The 21,990-nt window shown below is 40.9% G+C and overlaps 1 protein-coding gene across 4 annotated transcripts in view; it reads right to left on the reverse strand.

Moving 5' to 3' along the window:
* LOC124866000 (tubulin polymerization-promoting protein) overlaps positions 1–21,650 on the reverse strand; it is a 26,139-nt gene extending 4,489 nt beyond the window's left edge. Inside the window, exons 1-4 of one of the 4 annotated variants that reach the window (XM_047361567.1) lie at positions 21,260–21,650; positions 19,896–19,993; positions 3,664–3,744; positions 2,724–3,059 (exon numbers count right to left, since the gene is read on the reverse strand). In XM_047361567.1, the coding sequence (XP_047217523.1) occupies positions 2,724–3,059; positions 3,664–3,677 (350 nt within the window). In that variant the 5' untranslated portion in view covers positions 3,678–3,744; positions 19,896–19,993; positions 21,260–21,650. The other 3 variants (XM_047361566.1, XM_047361568.1, XM_047361565.1) reach the window with 3 other exon arrangements.
* Between the last annotated feature and the right edge of the window lie 340 nt (positions 21,651–21,990).

A 21,990-nucleotide genomic window follows, 5' to 3' on the forward strand; every position in this document is an offset into this window, starting at 1 on the left:
GTGAACATCTGAGAGCTCTGATCCTGTGCGCCTGTTTCATGCCGTCTACGGTCAGAGAGGAAGCTGGACTTTCAGCTGCTGCTTCTGCAAGATACCAGTGTCTTTTCTACAAGATATGTAAAAGTGGCAAAAGAAATGGTATACCTTTTTGAGCTGGATTATGCTGCAATAAAAAAAGGTAAAATATTAAAATACCCAAGCAATAAAATGTCCAGGTACTAGGGGAGTTAATGTAAAATATGAAAAACCCTGGCAAATAAAGCTTCTGTAATATGCTGATACTAATTAATCCATTGTAAATGATTTCATCCTCGTCCATTGCTTATACCACGTGTTTCTGCCCTGAACCACAGCTGAGACGGACCTTCATACTCAGCACACTGAATGTTGCCATACTCATTCAGCCATGCTTTGATTAGCCAGTGCTAATTAAAATGTGTATTTGTGCATGTAAAATAAAGAAGCTTTGACGCTAATTAAAAGTAAAGTTATTATGTAAAGCCCAGGGAAAGTTAGCCTCTCCCTCCAAACTGTAACTCTTCTCATCTTGTGGGAGGCCCTGAACTGTACACTCAGCTTACACTACACTATCCTTCACAACATACTGTGAGCCTACCTGATAATTCTCAACACTTGAGATACTGTAAAGGCTGCAACATTTGCACATGCCAAGATCTAATGTTCACAAAAAGCACAAATCCACCAAGCTAAGCATGCCTAAAAAGACATACAGTACATCATGCTTTCAGTTCCTTACATTTCTGCAGTGATTCTGCAGCATGTTGTTGGCTCATTTCTCAGTATTGGCCAAAAGTAGATCAGGGTGTAAACATGGCTGCACAGTCACCCACATGATCCCTTTTTGGACTTGCCAAGAAAATCATTTCCATGGTAACGTTGAGGGTGTAAATGTAGGTGTCTCAAAAAACTAAAATATTGCTTTAATTTCATGTAACACAAAGGAGAGGAAAAGGTCAGTTTTTAAAGATATATGAACAAACATAAATGACTTAAATTAATGCAAATGCATGCAGCTTTTCTTCAGCTTTAAGGAGCTTTAGAGACTTTAAGACTGCATAAAATAAAAAACAAATCCCTAAGTGTTTTGCACAGACATTGGTGGAGAAAGTGGGGAGCTTGGAAGGCTGCAGTCAACTTCCCCCATAACTGAGGCGAACATTAACAAACATCAACAAAACAGGAACTTCACTCCTTAATTAATTAATGCAAACTTTCCAGGATTTAATTGAATTGTTTATGCTTAGCAGAACTTCTAACTTCTAAATGAGCTACAACAACATTTAATTTCCCTTTGGGATTAATAAAGTATTTTCAAATTTTGAATTTGAATTAAATTATTGGTGACTAACACATACTTTATACTGATACTGATGCTATACCCTCTATTGTGCCTATTTCCATTCAAGCTAGCGTTAACACTGCAGCACAGCTAGCCAATACAAGAAGTTAGAAAAGCAGCAGTTTAAGACTACCACGAGCCATTGGTGTAAAGGTTGTGGGATTGTTTACGAACTGCTGGCTTTTGACATTTGGAAACCGTGTTGACAGACAATTAACATACCTAGTCCTAGTGGTAATTAATAGCCCCCATGATGACAATTCTTTCAGCAACAGGTCATAAAGGCTTAAAAAGGCTATTCATAGAAAAAACCTCCTGTAAGTGTTGATAATTAAACCACAGATAACTCCCTGTCCCTGTGGGAGCTGATAATTGACAAGTATCCAGTTCAGTTGAATCCAGTAATCGTGTTGTAATAAAATTAAATCCACTGCCTAAACACATCAAGGATGCATGTTCTTAACAGTAAGTGTTCAATAATTGACTCACATGCAGATGCTCTGTTTTATACAGATAGTTCAAAAACGTATTAATAAGGGATTCCTGTGGAGACCATGTTTTGCCTTTACTCTGTAAAAAAAACATGATGAATGTCTTCTGGCCAGCTTCACTATTCTGCTGCTGCCATGCAGAGGAATCCTCATTCATATCATAGAACAAGGTAAAAAAAAAATCAAAGCACATCTGCATGAATGAAATCCTCCTTCTTCATTTGGGTAATACCACATTTATCAAAGCTGTGATAGTTTTTACGCCTCATATATTCTGTAATAATTCATTTAAATGTATGCATCTTACATAAGAGTAATGCTTTAGTAACATAAGTGATTTAAGTTGTATTTCTTTAAATATGCACTGATGTTGAGGTCTTAACACATCATTTATGTTCACTCTGTGCACTTGGCAATACAACTGTGCAGATGAAAAGCTTTTCTTTAGCTGTCAAACAATATTGAGGTCACAATCATTACTGCACTGACTCTACATCAGTAAAACCAGGCATTAAAGTATGAATCAGCACCACCTGAGGAAATACCAGCCATATCTGGACTTTAGCTTTGGATGCGGTTTCTTATGGACAGCTTCATCTGAATCAAATGAAGACATGAACGTATGTCATAATGTCAGAGCTTTCTTGGTCTACAATAAGCTCAGAATGATTTTATCTGACCCTGATCTAAAGCAAATATTTCTTCAAATACGTTTTTGCACCACTTTGTGGTGGATTTGAACCAAAAATAAATGCACGACCATGATTCGGTAGTAGGATCTGGTCTAGATAGTGGTATAATAGACAAGCGCATTTAAGAAAACAATTGATACTGTTTGTTGTCGTTTGAACATAACATTGTGCCTTACTTACTTGACTTTGCTGAAAACGATGTCCACATCAGTGAGGGTGATGTTTTTCCCATCAATCACACCACAGTCCTTGCAGAGTTTGGACCAGTTCTTGCCATGCATCTCCTTGCCAGTAGCACGCGTGTCGCCGTGGATGGCGAAGCGTCGAAAGGACTCCTCCAAAGCGGTGATCTCCACCGGCGTGGATGAGCCCATACCCCCGTCACTGGTTCCGTTAGACTCAGTCGAAAGCCTTTTGGACATTCGGTCTTTAGAATGTTCACTGTGTGACCGTAAGGAGACCGAGCTCATGTTGGGGTGCTTAGCTGTCTGGACTTTAAAGTCATCTATGTTGTCTCTGCAGGATGGAAAAGTACGTTAGGCCATGCTTTGGATATGAGAGGTATAGTTGGCAGTCTTTCACTCACGTAAAAAAACACGCTCTGAAAACAGATCATCGACTCTTTAGATAGGAGTAAAATGATAATGTTGAATAAAATATATGTGATTCAAGAAAAAAGCGACTTTCTGTGGGGTAAAATGCTACAATCCATGAATTAACTGCATAAATCAAGACTGATTGATTTAAAAGAACACAGATGGAAGGAAATAAAATAATCACACCCTATGTCTGAAAACAAGAAATAAAGAGCAAGGTTTTCAGCAGAACCAGATCTGATCTAATGCATGGCTGCAAGCAAGTCAAAACAGTTCTGCAGAAAATAAAAAGTCAATCATGCTTTGATGTCAAGTCTTAACTTGCTTTTGGTTTTCTCAGTTTGTACGGTATTTTCTACACTTGCCTACTGGCAACCTTAGATGCGTTGCTCAGCAAATGTCATATGTTCTGGCACCAGAATAAAACTCATTACCAGATTTATGTAGATCTTAAGGACAAATAAATCAGAAGTCAGATGTGCATCCACTGTAAAGGTTCAAATAAAATAAATGACTAAACTTACTTCTGGTCTGCCATGGTTGAGCAGGAATTTGATTCCTTTGGTGAAACGCTTTTATTAGTTGATTTTGGTTTTCTCCTTGTGCTGAAAAAAATAAAATATAGGCTTGGAGGTAATTTACAACAGCATATAAGTTAAAACAGAGCTCAGAACAGAAAGGAAAGTAGACACAAAAAAAAACACAATATTCTTCAGATCTTATTTATGAAGAAAGTTTTAGCGTCTTTCTTTACACAAATAAGTACAATTAACTATTTGCTGGCGTGGGTTTCCAATCAAGGGCATTTTTAAATGGCTGATATCAGAGTTCTGACTAAACTCAACTCCAACAACCTGTCTGTGATTTTATGTTAGTGACACTCATAGTGTTACCTGGCAAACCATTGTGCATGGTCAGTTTTTAAGAAACAAGGCCTATTTCTTCTGTACGGCTTGTAAAACTGTTTAAGGCTGTGCATGTTATTTTGCTGGTCTAGCGTATCTGTGTTTGCCCAAATAATCTAAATGTCTTTGCTTATTTAACTTCACGAAGTTCAAAGCAAAGTGGTAAGTTTATGTTTCCACACTATTATCTGGAACTGCACAAAAAGATTTACAAGCTCAACAATCAATGTGTCATATCAAAACAGGGAGAAGCAATATTAGCGTTAGCCTAGCGATTGGCTATACTGCTCTGCATTCAAACATTCTTTGCAGGGGCAAGACATGAGTTTACTGAAGACTGGAGGTGTATGTATCATGTCAGATAAACCTTTAGTAACAATTAACAAAGCTGTGCACATTTAAGGTAGTGCACTGTAAAAAATAAAGTGGCTTTTTTAACTACGATAACCCATGATGTCCTGCAGAAACTCAAGCTATTGGGTATTCAAGCATATGGTTTTATTTACTGTTCCAAAGTGTCAGATTCAGACACAGTATCAGCAAATGCCTAAACTTAAATGAGTCAGATTGGTATTAGGGTCAAGAATTCTTTATCTGTCAGTCAGTCATTTTCTATACCGCTTCTTCCACAGTGGGTCGCGGGGAAGCTGGTACCTATCTCCAGCAGTTTATGGGCAGGAGGTGAGGTACACTTTGGACAGGTCGCCAGTCCATCGCAGGGCACACAAACAACCATGCACACACTCATTCACACAGAGAGACCAATTAACCTAAAAGGCATGTCTTTGGACTGTGGGAGGAAGCCAGAGTACCCAGTGAGAACCCTACGCATGCATGGGGAGAACATGCAAACTCCATGCAGAAAGACCCCCAGCCGGGAGTCGGACCCAGGACCTTCTTGCTGCAAGGCAACAGTGCTACCAGCTGCGTCACCGTGCAGCACGGATTTTTAATATGGACTTCTCTACTTAAAAAAGTAATTTTTTGTTATGCTGATGTTAGCATTTTCATTTGACGATTAGGTAATATTTGTTCTGTCCTGTGAACTGTCTGATAACGAATTTTTTAAAGAAGCCATTGCTGATTGTTTATGCTTGGATCAGGTCCATGTTGTTGAGGATGATGGTGACAGCAAGAGTCTTGTCTCAATTTGTCTATTTTCCCTTTTTATACCAAACGACTCATAGTTGAGATGCACCAGTCAGCCAGAGATCAGAATCAGCCAATTATTCCTTGATTTTCTCTGATCGGTGATCGAAATGTCATGTGCTAAAAAAGAAAATGTTTTTTGTGCATAATTTTTTTGTGCATCAAAACTAAGAACTCCAATTACGTTCTGTCTATAAACACATCAAATAAAAACATGTTTTCTGATGCAGCTTTTTTGAGTTTAACTGAAAAATAAAGGTTAGAGCCATTGATGGGGTTAATCATATTATTTCATTTTCCACTAGATTCAAACCTGCTACCTCAATCAAGGAACCTTTTGAAAATTAAAACGAAATATGTCAAAATTGGATTTAGCAAGTCACACCAGAAAGAGACTGGAAATCAGGATTGGCCAGTATAAACCTGAACTTGCATCTCAAAATACACCAAGCTGGGTTTCCAACAACAATGAGAAGCAATATTTGGTATAGCTGTTCATTTTGCAACAATCATGACATTAAAGTGATTCTGATCTTATTATGTAGTGTACAATAATGTGCTGCGAAACATCCAACATCCGGAATAGAAAGGATATGTTAATTTCAACAGCCTCCAAATAAAGAAAATGAAGTTGAGATTGTTAGTTACCCAGTCACGGTTTAGCTTAATTTGTTGTCACATTTTCCTATATGGCTGCATCTCCTTGCTGTGCACTTATTTTATCTGTCTCCCTCTGGATGACTTTATTCAGTGTGAGTTGAGGGATTTCTCTCTAAACACAACAACCTGATTGGCATCTACAAATAAAGAAACAGCAGCCTCACTCCTCCTCACGTCAGCTTTTACTACTCTTACAAGGTGGTAAAAAGACCCAGAATCTGTAAACACATTCCTGCAGCAGATTTATAACAAGATATGATATACCATGAAGTTGAACGGTCTCTACTCACCTTTCAGCTGTTCCCATACTCAGCTTAGCATCCTTAAAGAAATTAAAGTTTGACCCGAAAGCCACTAAAATAATTTTTGCTCATAATTGTGAGTAAAAAAGATAAATACAAGATGCAAACCAGAGAAAGAGCAACTTTCTGTTGATTAAACCATCTGCTCCCTTAGGTCACCAGTAAAGTGTGTTCACTCACCCCGAGTGCCAATGGCAAAAGTGAAGGGCTTTGTCTCCGTGACCCAGTGGGCCCCAATCTCAAGTGTGACCTCACTAAGTACAGTTGTTACTTAAATGCTCACAAAAGTTCACATTTTCAAGCACAACACACTGGCAGTGCATAAAACTGTTCTAATAAGCCACTCATTATAAGAGACAACAGAAGAGATTATTAATGTGTATGAATTACGGCATTTAGAGCTATGGACACTAGGAACCCATTGTCCAGTGCGAGAGGCTCCTCTGTCTGACCCCATGCCCATTTCTGAACACATTCACACATGGCGACATCGCAGAGCAACACTATTGACGGCAGGGCTTTCTGTCATATGTCATCCAACACTTCTGCCAAGACAAATGAGATAGAGGTCCCTAAGGCCTCGATGTGTCAGCAATGAAACCCAATAGAAAATAAAATTACTATGGATGAGCGCAGAAATCCTGCTGCGGCTACAAAGCCAACACACAAATCGTTAGGATCAAAGTGGGAAGAAGTCTTACCAACCTATGTCTGCTTGGTAGCTTAAATCCAATTTTAAAGTCCACTGTTTCACCCTTGTTGCACATTCTACTTCTCTTTCTACTACAGGTCCTTCTCAAAATATTAGCATATTGTGATAAAGTTCATTATTTTCCATAATGTCATGATGAAAATGTAACATTCATATATTTTAGATTCATTGCACACTAACTGAAATATTTCAGGTCTTTTATTGTCTTAATACGGATGATTTTGGCATACAGCTCATGAAAACCCAAAATTCCTATCTCACAAAATTAGCATATTTCATCCAACCAATAAAAGAAAAGTGTTTTTAATACAAAAAACGTCAACCTTCAAATAATCATGTACAGTTATGCACTCAATACTTGGTTGGGAATCCTTTTGCAGAAATGACTGCTTCAATGCGGCGTGGCATGGAGGCAATCAGCCTGTGGCACTGCTGAGGTCTTATGGAGGCCCAGGATGCTTCGATAGCGGCCTTTAGCTCATCCAGAGTGTTGGGTCTTGAGTCTCTCAACGTTCTCTTCACAATATCCCACAGATTCTCTATGGGGTTCAGATCAAGAGAGTTGGCAGGCCAATTGAGCACAGTGATACCATGGTCAGTAAACCATTTACCAGTGGTTTTGGCACTGTGAGCAGGTGCCAGGTTGTGCTGAAAAATGAAATCTTCATCTCCATAAAGCTTTTCAGCAGATGGAAGCATGAAGTGCTCCAAAATCTCCTGATAGCTAGCTGCATTGACCCTGCCCTTGATAAAACACAGTGGACCAACACCAGCAGCTGACACGGCACCCCAGACCATCACTGACTGTGGGTACTTGACACTGGACTTCTGGCATTTTGGCATTTCCTTCTCCCCAGTCTTCCTCCAGACTCTGGCACCTTGATTTCCGAATGACATGCAGAATTTGCTTTCATCCGAAAAAAGTACTTTGGACCACTGAGCAACAGTCCAGTGCTGCTTCTCTGTAGCCCAGGTCAGGCGCTTCTGCCGCTGTTTCTGGTTCAAAAGTGGCTTGACCTGGGGAATGCGGCACCTGTAGCCCATTTCCTGCACACGCCTGTGCACGGTGGCTCTGGATGTTTCTACTCCAGACTCAGTCCACTGCTTCCGCAGGTCCCCCAAGGTCTGGAATCGGCCCTTCTCCACAATCTTCCTCAGGGTCCGGTCACCTCTTCTCGTTGTGCAGCGTTTTCTGCCACACTTTTTCCTTCCCACAGACTTCCCACTGAGGTGCCTTGATACAGCACTCTGGGAACAGCCTATTCATTCAGAAATTTCTTTCTGTGTCTTACCCTCTTGCTTGAGGGTGTCAATAGTGGCCTTCTGGACAGCAGTCAGGTCGGCAGTCTTATCCATGATTGGGGTTTTGAGTGATGAACCAGGCTGGGAGTTTTAAAGGCCTCAGGAATCTTTTGCAGGTGTTTAGAGTTAACTCGTTGATTCAGATGATTAGGTTCATAGCTCGTTTAGAGACCCTTTTAATGATATGCTAATTTTGTGAGATAGGAATTTTGGGTTTTCATGAGCTGTATGCCAAAATCATCCGTATTAAGACAATAACAGACCTGAAATATTTCAGTTAGTGTGCAATGAATCTAAAATATATGAATGTTAAATTTTCATCATGACATTATGGAAAATAATGAACTTTATCACAATATGCTAATATTTTGAGAAGGACCTGTATACTCATTTCAGTTGTGCATGTCTGCCCATGATTTTCAAAAACAGAAAAATGACTAGACGGAGTAAAAAGGTTCTTTTGGAGTCAGGATTTAAGCAAAACAGCTAGGCATGGGCCGACTTGAGATTCTAACAGTATGATAACCTTGAGTAAAATCACCCCAGTTTTGTGGTATCACAGTTTTTACTCGAAATTTAAAACAAAATTGTGTAACACGATGCAATTTTTTTAATATAAAACAGTTAGGTAATCAGCTCTCATCCTGTCAACTGTTACATCTGAAAAACATAGTAGCCCTCTTCAGCCAGCTGGCCAGCAGTGCATAGTAACAGGTGGGGAAAGGGCAGGGCTTAATTACCCTCTGCACCATATAGGCGGAAAAAACAACAGTAACTTTTTAAAACCCCGGCATACATTGATACTGGTAACCAGTCCATACCTAATAGGAACAAACCTACAACTGATACAACACAGCTGAAGTCTTTGGACAGGTGGTTTCCAAACCCTTTAGTTTTGACCTTCAAATTAACTGTGATCCTGAGTATGTGTAAATGAACTATAAAGACAATACCAAGTTAATCCTCGGGGATAGAGTCGGTCCGATCCAATCTGAGTGTCGGAACCAGGGCATCGAGCTGAGGCCAGTAGTCTATTTATTGATCCAGAATATATGGTCTTGTGTTGCTGGAGGTTATACTTCTGAATAATTTTCTGCCGTAACCCTTGTCTGTCAGCCAGAAAAACTGACTTAAATATTTAAATTGCTGAGAGGTGCTGAAAGCTTTAAATGATAAATAAATGTTTATATTTTTTGCAAACAGCAAGAGGGTAGGTGTTATCTCAAACTGTTACACTAATGATAACTGAGGAGAAACCTCTCAGGTTCAACAGATGAGCAACTAGGACCATTAGCAGACAAAAGGAACACAAACTGGAACAGCTTTATTTTATCATTTTTTACTTTTCGCCTCTATCCACCAAGCAGCAGAAATGATTCTGAAATCCTAAAATCAGACAGACAGAACTCAGAAATTATACTGAGAGACTGCTGTTACAGCTGCCGATGCTAACTGTGCTAAAGTTCATTTAAACAACAATTCAATCTGAAAAGACTCAAAAAGAAAGGGATGGCAATTAGAAAAGTTTTAATGATGAGAAATTACATGGTTATTTCTTTGGCGCTCGGACCTGGGCGGAAGACATGAATGCTGAGAATGACATGAGCTAAGATGATCATTTGCAAGGCTTAGATTTAGAGATGTCTTCCCCCTGATCCAACACTGGTGGTGGATTGGCGGCCAGAGAGCGAAGAAGCCAGGAGTAGATATGAAGGAAGATGGTGAAGGTGGGGTGAGCTCAGCTGACAAGGGAGGATGAAGACAGCTGAAGATCCTTTAAAAGTAAGGCGTCGGAAGGTGATTGGAAGGAGAATCAGACGGACAGGATGCTGATTGGAAGGCCGGGAGATGCACAGAAGAGTCATTGGAAGGTGGAGGTGGTGAAGGTGAGTCTTTCATTCTGAATTTTCGTCTAAGCTCCATTTTAAAAACGTCACCATCATATGTTTTTTGCTTTGTTTGACACAAATGAAGAAACTACTCTCACGTACACACACGAGGTTATGGCTCCATTCCTAATGTTTACAAGCAAGTTTACAGTTTGTTGCTGGATGTGGCAACATCTCACACCAGTTTGCTAGCAGTTACACCACAATACTGCTCAACAGGTGAGAGCTGTAGTCTTTTTTAACTGCTATTATTCTCAGTCGTCTATATACATATTTAGCAGTTCTGTACCCTAAGGTTAATGTAGGCATGTTCTGAGGTTTATTATGCATTTGTCAATCTTGTAGATATAAACAAAACTTCAGACATCAGCGCAAATTGCAGCAGTTTCGTTGACAGTGCCACCATCACAACAACAAAAACAATAGATGCTTAAATTAAAGTATTTTGGAGCTGGATGTTTATGTCAGCACCCAAAAATCCTCGAAAGGATAATTTCTGAATACTAATAAAAGAAATAAAGCCTTAAAAACAGTGGCATTGTCATACATTTAAATTTGATCTCTTTTAATAATAACATAATAATAATAAATTTCTTCTTTCCTCAAGTTGGTCTTTCACGACATACAGAGAGAATCCAGCCTAAGCTTTGGGAAGCACTGATACCAGAGTTCCCATGGTTCCGGGGTTCGATGGTGATCAAGGAGACAATATGAGTAATAAAGCAAGAGATGTCATGCATCAGAGAAAACAGAGCAATGTAATGAAGGAGTAGGGTTGTGGAGAATTTTAGAGGTGTTACACTGAACCTTGCTATTAGAGAATAATTTAAAAGTGACAGTGTTGTAGAAAAAATATATTTTTAGTGAGAGGGGCTCTAATAAGGATGCAAGCAGTTTATCTGTTAACTAGATATTTTTGGAGGATGCCCACAGGACACAGATATAATTATTACTACTGATGTAATCAGGACACAAGTCAAAATAAATAATTGTGAAGATGGAAGTACAAACCAAGGGATATTCTTTAAGAATAATCAGTTTCCAAGCATGAAAATCACCTGTGGGTAAAAAACATTTTTAAACAAATTTTTGTCTTTCAGAGAGGAAGAGATGAATGATTTTCATGCAACAATAACATTTGTTACCATGTTTATTGGAATGTGAGCTGCAATTTATTTTATAATTAGAACTAAGCAAATCTGTGTGGTATTTTCTTCAATGGTCTTATTCAAACACATATATTAAAGACTAATTAACTCACACAGATCGGATGCAATGAACCTATCCAAGCTTTCAGGCTTGAAGCAGAGAAAACGTTCAATCTGTATTTTTAAGATTAATGACTAACTGATGAAAATACAGACATAAAGTCACATTCACGCTAAACTCTGAATGTGTTTTCTTTTATTGCTCCATTTCCCTCAGAACCAGAGAAATAACAACAGTTCAAGAAACTCCTTGGTTTCCAAAGGCTTCGTAAACGAAACCTTTATGTGATAATAATGGGTTGAAGAGTCCACAATATTCACATTATTAGCCTTATAATAAGTATACTTGCAGTGAAATCAATTCATTTTAATAAACTTCTTTTTGCATACAATACTTTTTCATATCGCCAGACCCAGAGTTTATACTTTGTGTAATGTAAACCAAATGTTTAACTGAGCAAGAGTTATAGTTATAGTTGAAGGGGAAAAGTTTCCATCCAGCTTATAATGGCAATATATTAATATTGATTTGGGTTTTAAAGATTACTTTGAATCATCTTTTTTTTGCTGTACGTCAATAATACAACATACAAGTGCAATGGTTTTAAACAGTTCAATGACAACTCATCATTAAAACTGGATGGTTTCCAAGCACAGGCCTGGCTTCTAAGCATAGTTCAAAGAATTTCAATATTGTTGATGTCAACACAATTATAAGCCTACGGTTGATTTATCTATTTAAAAGCCTGTTTTGATATATTGTTTTGATCATTGCCCTGTTGGAACATCCAACAATGTCCAGGTTCCTCTCAAAAGAAATAAATAATTTAGGATGATAAAAAACAACCCAGAAACCTCAAAGGCTCAAAGTTACCATAAACCGGGAGCTGCTGAAACACTAGTGTCGCTATGCACAATGAAGCAGGTTTAACATCACCATAGTTCAAGAAAAAAGCTCACGTTTAGTTTCTGGAGTGATTCCAACCTCAAACCTACTGCTGCTTTAGATTATGCATAAACGCCAGGAAACCAATCATAGAATGGTGGTCACATTTCTCACCAGAAGTATGACAGCTTCAAATTGATGGCTACAAAAAGTATGTTGTTTTTCAGCAGCTTCCTGAGGTGAATCTCACCAAATATTAGTTGGAATGTATGTATATATTTGAACCTGTATGTTTATGTCCTACTCTTTGTGGGTTGGAGAAAATTCATAGAATCGAACTTGTGCACACAATTCTTGTTTATTTTTTAACCATGAAAAGCTGTACTTTGTATCATCCTCGTACTCGTACTCGTCGTCTTCCGCTTATCCGGGACCGGGTTGCGGGGGCAGCAGACTCAGCAGAGACGCCCAGACGTCCCTCTCTCCAGACACCTCCTCCAGCTCCTCCAGGGGGAGCCCAAGGCGTTCCCAGGCCAGCCGAGCCACCTCAACTGGCTCCTCTCGAAGCCCTGCCACCGCGGAGCTTTTTAACCACCTCGGTGACTTCAGCCTGGGTGATGAAAGAGTCCAACCTCGAGTCCCCAGCCTCTGTTTCCACCACGGAATGCGTGATGGCAGGATTGAGGAGATCCTCGAAGTACTCCTTCCACCACCCGATAATGTCCTCAGTCGAGGTCAGCAGTCTCCCACCCCCACTATAAACAGTGCTGGCGAAGCACTGCTTCCCCCTCCTGAGGCGCCGGACGGTTTGCCAGAATCGCTTCGAGGCCAACCGGTAGTCCTTCTCCATGGCCTCACCGAACTCTTCCCAGGCCCGGGTTTTTGCCTCTGCCACAGCCCGGGCCACAGCACGCTTGGCCTCACGGTACCCGTCAGCCGCCTCAGGAGTCCCACAAGCCAACCACAGCCGATAGGACTCCTTCTTCAGCTTGACAGCATCCCTTACTGCCGGTGTCCACTGCGACAGGCACCGCAGACCTTACGGCCGCAGCTACGGGCAGCAGCATCGACAATAGATGTGGAGAACATGGTCCACTCGGACTCTATGTCTCCAACATCCCCCGGGATCTGGTCGAAGCTCTCCCGGAGGTGGGAGTTGAATACATCGCTGGCCGAGGGCTATGCCAGGCATTCCCAGCAGACCCTCCTCCTCCAGCGGATCCAACTCACCACCAGGTGGTGATCAGTGGACAGCTCAGCCCCTCTCTTCACCCGAGTGTCCAAAACATGCGGCCGAAGGTCTGATGATACGACAACAAAGTCGATCATCGACCTCCTGCCTAGCGTGTCCTGGTGCCAAGTGCACTGATGGACACCCTTATGTTTGAACATGGTGTTCGTTATGGACAATCCGTGACTAGCACAGAAGTCCAATAACAAAACACCACTCGGATTCAGATCGGGGAGGCCATTCCTCCCGATCACGCCTCTCCAGGTGTCACTGTCGTTCTCCACATGGGCGTTGAAGTCCCCCCGCAGGATAATGGAGTCCCCGGGAGGGGTACTATCCAGCACCCCCGACAGGGACGCCAAGAAGGCCGGGTACTCCGCACTACCACTCGGCCCGTAGGCTGAAATGATAGTCAGAGACCTCTCCCCAACCCGAAGGCGCAGGGATACGACCCTCTCATCCACTGGGGTAAACCCCAACACGAGACGACTGAGCTGGGGGGCAACAAGTAAACCCACACCAGCCCGCCGCCTCTCCTTGTGGGCCATACCAGAGTAGAAGAGAGTCCAACCCCTCTCAAGGAGAGGGGTTCCAGAGCCCATGCTGTGCAAGGAGGCGAGCCCGACTATTTCTAGTCAATATCTCTCGACCTCCCGCACAAGCTCAGGCTCCTTCCCCCCCAGCGAGGTGACATTCCACGTCCCTAGAGCCAGCCTAAGCATCCGGGGATCGGGCCGCTGAGGTCTCCACCTTCGTCCGCCACCCAATCCTCTTTGCACCGGTCCCTCACGGTTCCCCCTGCAGGTGGTGGGCCCACTGGGGATGGCCTCGCGTCTCTCGTTCGGGCTTGGCCCGACCGGGTCCCGCGAGGAGCAATCCGGCCACCAGGCGCTCTCCGACGGGTCCCGACCCCAGGCCTGGCTCCAGGGTGGGACCCCGGCTCCGCCGTACAGGGCGACGTCACGTGCCTCGATATTTTGGTCCTCATGAGGGATTCTTGAACCACTCTTTGTCTGACCCATAACCTAGAGCCTGTTTGCCATGGGAGACCCTACCAGGGGCATTTAGGCCCCAGACAACATAGCCTCTAGGATCATTTGAGCACTCAAACCCCTCCACCACGTTAAGGTGGCGGTTCAAGGAGGGGTTGTATCATCGTTCTGCCTTGAAAACAGAGTGGTTCAAATAAATCATTGAAAGCTCTAAATTAACATGCCATTCCTGCCGATGGTCAATATTTGTACACTTCTGATTGGAAATGTACAGTATGTACTGTACATGTTTCATAAACATGTAAAACAACAAACAAAGCTGTTATTAGCAGGGTTTTGAACTCATCGGCAGGAAAAAAAACAGCTTCCTGTGTTTAAAACGTCGCTTCACAACTCTGCAAACCTTTACTGTGAACAAAACGGTATGAACAGCCTAAAGAACAAGGAAAGCCTGTAAGCCAAAAAAGATTCTGTTAAATGTTTATTTATGGTCTCTTAAATATTTCAAACCTTGTCTTTAGATTTAATCAAGCATTGAGGCTTCTGTTCAAAGTTTATGTTGTGTGTCCACTGAGTTTCATCAGTATAAGCTTCATTTAGAGTGGAGACCCACACCTCTTCTCTAACAGTGGCTAAAACTCTGGCACACAAAACAGGCTTTTCGCTCCACTTCTTCAATTTATTCTCAGTCAATTCAGCTAACTGAGTGCTCATTCTCAGCACATAAATTAGCCACCGTTAACACTACGTTAAGGGCAGGCACTTTGAAGCATTTTAAAGCACCCATGGTGATCTAACACCACTATTTCATGGGGCCGCATCCCTTCACTGATACGGGGGGGTGGGACTTAATCAGCACAATGATCATTCTACAATTGTGCCATTTTTTCTGCTCCAATTTGCCACATATAAACGAGCCGCCATTTGGTTAGCGGCAGATCTCCAGAGACAAATCTGCGACTGGATGACAGCATGCTTACATACACTTGCCTTCTGGCCGTCCACTGCACAGATGAGTGCTTTAACAATAAACTGACCCAATTTGAACTCCATCTATTCATAGCAACAACGGGCTGCCGTAACCAAAAACACTAGATTCGTTCTTGAGAGGCTAAACGAAACATCTAGACTGAAACACATAAGCACCAAAGTGAAAACAGTGTGCTGTTAATTTGGCAGATGGTGTTTAGCACATGAAATGATGTCACTGTTGTCCAAGTGATGAGTGTGAGTATCTGAGCATGAGGCGGTGTACTCCTCCATCAGGGTGTCACGGTGAGTGGGCATACAGGGATCCCATCTGCTTTCTGTCCACACCAGTATCCTTCCCAGACAGATGCTCTGGAATGTGACTGAATCAGCCATTCACCAATGCGAAGCCAGACCCATCAAGACTAAAACAGGTTTAGTTTGCAGTACTAAGACAGATATGTCCAGGTTTTAACTGGTTCTGTTAAAAAAGATGAGAAATAAGGATGTTTCCAATGATTTCGAAAGTTATGGTCTCAAAATCACAAATTTCTACTGTGAAAAGTCCTTTTTATAAAATGTAAGTGAAAGTTCTGGAGTGACTGGAGCTTTGTCTGGCTGTGTGGAGTGGAGTCACACCACACTACCACTCCCCTACCTGTTTGGGCAAACACAACTGTCACTCCTACATATTTCAATGGTTTACATTTAAAGAATGTAGGCACCACCCATTACAGTGTTTGAGGTATTTCTTGTTCAAAAGCACAGTCCAGAACGGTAAGGGGCTTAGAGCATCATGTGTGTTAAGCCACAAGAGCAGACCGCTCAGCTAATTGATCAACTAACATCAGCTTTTTAAGACTCCCAGTGTCAGAGCAGAATGACAAAAAGGGACAATATTCTGCCCAATAAGCATGTCTACTTAAAAGATTCAGCTAAACTCAGAGGGTAATTATGCTACATTTGCACTGAATCTTCCTTTGAATCTCTGTGAAAAAAATGAAAAAAGCCAAATCTTTTAAAACGACCCTTTTCAGCTGAGCCTGAATACAAAATGCAGCTCACTAGTAGGAAATTAGGAATTAGTCCTTGATTTTGAGCAGTGAATTATCAGTATATTAGCAGCAGCAAGGCGCTTTACTGTTTTAAACAAAAGTATTTAGAACACTTTTAAACAGTCAGTCAGTCATTTTCTACCGCTTATTCCATAGTGGGTCGCGGGGGAGCTGGTGCCTATCTCCAGCAGTCTATGGGCGAGAGGCGGGGTACACCCTGGACAGGTCACCAGTCCATTGCAGGGCAACACACAAACAACCATGCACACTCATTCATACACCTAAGGGCAATTTAGAAAGACCAATTAACCTAACAGGCATGTCTTTGGACTGTGGGAGGAAGCCGGAGTATCCGGTGAGAATCCACACATGCACGGGGAGAACATGCAAACTCCATGCAGAAAGATCCCAGGCTGGGAATCAAACCCAGGATCATCTTGCTGCAAGGCAACCATTCTATGTTGGTTTTATGTGATTGCTATTTTTTAACCTTTAAACCATTACTTAGTTTGAATTGGACAGATATTTAGGAAGAAGCTGATATTCACACAGGAATTTAAGATGGAAGGTGGTGTGCCACAAATGATCTTCCTGTATCAAACACAAACTGAGAACAGAACATGTAAAGCCATTCTCATCAGAAAATAAAAAAAAAGGATTCATAACAGATCATAAGGCAGGGCAACAGCAGAATCCAGTGAGGAACAAAAAGGCAGAGCAGCTGAAGGAGGGATGTGATTAACACGAATGGAGCAGAAACACAGAGAAATCCAGGGAAGTATCTAGCAGAAATCTAACAGGAAATAATAACAAATAGAATAACAAATAGAATAATGAACAAATAAGGAAAACACCTAAAATAATGATAATAAGGAAATAACTTAAGCATGATCTAAAGAACTTAATAAACAGCAAAGAAATAGTCAAAATACACAAAAGAAAATGAAAACCCAGCACTTCAGAATCGTGACAGGACGTGTTAAACCCAGAAAGATCATCGATGGCACACTGTCTCTTACCTCAGTTTCCCCAGTAAATAATTATCAGCCTCTCTGCAAATAATCACCCAATGCAAAAATGACAATGGTTTAAAGGTTTATAAAATAGCATTTGCAGAAACTGATATGACTGTATACAAAAATTCTGGGTAATTTAAAGACAGTATAAATCTACTTTGGTCTTGGTTCTTTTCAGACTAGCCATTAATGTCAGTGTGCAGGTCTGACTTATCTAGATTTATGCTAAAAGAAGATGCCAAAAGGTTATCCTTTGCAAATAAGATCTTAACTACTTATAACCTTTTCAATGGAACCTCACTACAAAAATTCATGAACTATCTCTTTAATGCTTCTCTTTGTTCTATCAACTCAAACGTCGTGCTCAAAGTAACTTTAAAAGTTACGTTTGGTTTTTTTTGCAGCACTAGTGGCCTTTATTTTTTCTCATTTTTGCGACAGTAAGCTGACAGGAAAGGGGTGGAGACAAGACATGTTGCAGAGGTCACCTGGGCCGGGAGTCAAACCCACGATAGGCTGCGTCGAGGACTGAAGCCTCTGAATATGGGTTGCGCATTTTACCCCTGCACTCCCGCTGTGCAGCCCCAACTTTAAATACAGAAAAGTGGTGTTCTTTGTAATTTGCACTCCTATAGTATATCCTTTTTCTCATTGAAACTGACATAACAGGTGATACAACTGGGTATACTCAGCAACTAAGTGTACCAGACACAACAATGCCAGCCTCATTAAACAAGGTCTTAAAACTTAATCTAAATACAGCCTCCAAGCCAATTCCCAGTTTGACGACTGTCCCCTCTCCTCTCTGCTTCTGTACAACACGCGAGAGCAAAAAATCACAAAGTTAAGCCCAAAGTCTAAGATCACTAACCATCTGTCTCTGTGAGTCCTCGTCTCTTCAGTAATCCAAACTGCTTGGTGACTCAAAGATCTTGGCAGGCAGAGGGCTATAGAGATGTTTTAAACAAAGTCCAGCAGTTATTGTTGGCAGCCGCATCCCAGAGGTTCTGTTGCAATTTTTTATTTTAGGAAAAAACATGCGTGTTCAGATATACAAAGGTGTCACCAACATGACTAAGATGAAAGAAAGCCTGTTGGGAGAAGCATGATTAAGCTCTGAAACAGGACACATGTTATTTTTTTATTAAAGCAGGCTGTTAGGTGTTAGGTTTGGCTCTTGAAGAGTTCAACTCTCCTATTTCCCAAAAAATAATATCAGTCTACAGTCTATAGTTTATCCAGAAAGCGTTCCACTTCTTTCTATAAAGATGTGTGGAATTTGAGCCATTGCAAAACAAAATGAGATAATTTACAGTACACTGTGAGGTTAACTGTTTGTGACAGAGCCCAGAGGCTCTTGAACCGGCGCGATATGACGCTCAAGTGGCGAAATCTAGGACAAACTCAGTCACTATGTCTTCATCTCAGGCATACCTAATCCAACCTTCAGGGAGAACATGGCTGCAGCGGCAATCAGTAAGAAACACAGACATTGTCTTTGACTAAATATCTTCTTAACCAACATAAATCCCAGTCTATTTGGATCATCATCAATTAGTTGACAAATATAAATTGTCTGATAATGTGATCATATTGCAGTGCTGGACACATTTATTGCACCCTCCTAGTAAAAAGCCTTAAAATAAATTCATCTCACATTGCAAATGTAGAAAACACAACATTTAATTTGAACGCATTTATTCTGTGGTGGAAAATATTCATTGTAAAAAAAACACTTCTTTTCAAACACATCACCAGTTATTATTCACACTCCTATGAGTCCCTTTAAATTAATGAAACCGAAGCCTGATTTCAGATTGAAATTAAAATCCATGATGTAGCGAGGTTAGGGCAGGGGAGCTTGGTTGTCACAGTCACGAAATCTCGCTCCCTAGAGGGGTTAAAAATGTTTGTGTGTAAATTTTCAAAATAGTTGTCACAGACTAAATTTTCATTTCACCAGTTTGATACTTGATATTGAGATGAAAGGATTTAAAGTGTTTTCCACATCATAATGTAACTTTTGATTTTCTCTGTATTCATTTTCAATAGACGTTACACAAAAGATTCATAATTCAACACTTATTGGGAGAGCTACAGTTATAAAAGTATTTTTTGCTAGCAACAAATCACTGGTGGGGTTGGTTGTTACGTGGGTCCAGAGCATACAGTCTAAGAAGTGGGCACACCCTAAACTGTACACCAGGACAACCACTGTATATTTGTCAAAACTGTAACTCACAAAGAGAGTAAATAAAATAATATAGCCTGTGGAAGACCCAACTATTCTGCTATAGACACCTGTATTGAGTTTTTATGTAATTCATAAGTTTGTCAAGTAGTCTAGCCTATATGTTGCGTCATTTCATGGCATATGAGATGTTGTTGCCTTAATAAGATGGTGTTTCAACTGAGATACTAAACATTGTAAATTAAAAGATTCTATTATTTTTCAGAAGCCTTCTTTCTAAATGACTCACCTGAAACAACGTCAAGCCAAATTGAAACATCACAGATACCAGAGAAATATCCGCTCAAGTCCAAATCCAGCTGCCAGGAACATTCAACCAGTCCAAAACTGCAATTTTTGTGTAGAGTCAGAAAGTGGCTACAAAAAATATCTACTCAACCAAATTTACTCATATATACTTATGTTTCAAAATTTTAAAACAGCTTGAATGGTGACAAACATGGCTTGATCCACGTTTCTGTTTTCACACTGAAATAGAGGACCTTAAAAAAACATCCAAAACTCACTGTTAGAGAGATGTGGCAGAAAGTGGAATCTTGGGGTCCACAAGTCTCCATAACAACCATTAGATGAAATCTACTTGCCATCAGGTTTTTAGGGAGGCATGCCAGAAAAAAATGCATTTCTGTTCTACTATCACAAAGGTAAACATAGGAAGTTAGCTAAACTCTACTGGGACGTTAACAAACCAAGTACTTTGGATGGATGAAACTTAAATTGAGCTTTTCAGCAACAAACTCCCCAAGCGGGTTTAATGTAAAACATGGGTTGAATATGTGTAAAGGCATCGAATGTCTACTGTTGAGCATGGGCAAGGACTTGTGATCCTGTGGGCCTGTTCTCTACAAATGGCAGTGGGAACTTTTTCAGGGTATATTATTTTGTGGGCTACTTGGAATACTAAACATTTTACATAAAACTCTACTGAAACAAATTATGCCTAAACAGGAACCGCCCGCCCCCAGCCTCCTTGTTGACCTTTCCTACATTTTTCCAGTGTAAGTTTATGCTATTGCAACAAAAGATGAATTTGTTTTAAGCTTTTTTACACATCTTTACCAGGGGTCCCTATAAACATAAGAACATCTTGTTCTCTATTCCTCAGGCAGCCAATATAAGAGGGAGGGGAAACATTGTCATTTTTTTTCATACACAATTATATAACTACCCATACAACACCACAGCTTGGCGTAAAGGCTACAGTATACAAGTCCAGGTATTATTCAGTAACTTGAATTACGTTTACTGGAGGACTCTTCACTAAAGCAGAAAGCTCATCACGTTTATAATACTGAATATGGCTGCAGCTGCTGGAGACTGAAGAGCGTCTGAGCGCGTTTTCAAAGGGAAACATGTTACATAAATGTGCAAATGTCAGATTCAAACAGAGTCCACGTGATCCGTTTGTTGTTGTCAGCCACATTTACAAGCCTGCCAGTGCAAAAAAGAAACATCCTGGCAGCTTACAAGGGCTTCTTGCATTACAAAATCAGAGTGAAAAGAGACATGCAGTTACCTGCAAACAGCAGCATGTGTGCATGAATTACTTACACTAAAACAAGCAGTATAAGTACAAGATAAAATCATAAATACCGTATATCAACCGGTGACGTAATCCTCCAGCGCTTCCCGTTGATTTCAGAAAATCATAATATTGCGCGTCGATCAGGAGCCTCGCAGATCTCTTCCCTCCCCCGCTGCGAGCGCTCAAGTCTGCCCGATGGTTCAATCCCCTGCGAGATGCTGAAGAGAAACCAGGCCGCTGATTGGCCGTTTTCCTCCTGCCTCTGTTGTTGTTGTGTTTTTAGGATTGTGCTGCTACAATGAGCAGCAGGGCTCGTAGCGAAGAATCTTAGATGATGTCAAGACGCGGATGGCTTTATTTCAAATATATTTACAGTTTGATTAATAAGCAAGCATAAGAGTATTGAAGGAAAGAGATGCATAAAGGGGACTAACATTGGAGACACAGCAGCAATGAAAACTTAATATTTATTCTAACCCCTATTGGGTTTAATAAACGGTCCTGGATTTAGGGCGACCACAAGTAATTTTCCTCAGCAACTCCCTTTATATTTCATCCAGTGGCTCAAATACTTCTCAGAACAGATCTGGCCTCTGAACCTTACTCTCTTGACGTCCACTGCACCGAGGTTGTCACACAATCCAAGTAATGGGTGGACATGGATGGAGAGAAGGAGATTATGTAATCCCTACAGCCCTTTTGGTGAAGCATTACCAGTTTCTTAGATTTACATCCTTTTTTTACGTCTCAAAGACATGCAGCAGGAAGTGGTGAAAACACTTTCAGAACGGTGATAGGG

Source organism: Girardinichthys multiradiatus, chromosome 3 (genome assembly GCF_021462225.1).
Source record: "Girardinichthys multiradiatus isolate DD_20200921_A chromosome 3, DD_fGirMul_XY1, whole genome shotgun sequence".
Lineage (NCBI taxonomy): Eukaryota > Metazoa > Chordata > Actinopteri > Cyprinodontiformes > Goodeidae > Girardinichthys > Girardinichthys multiradiatus.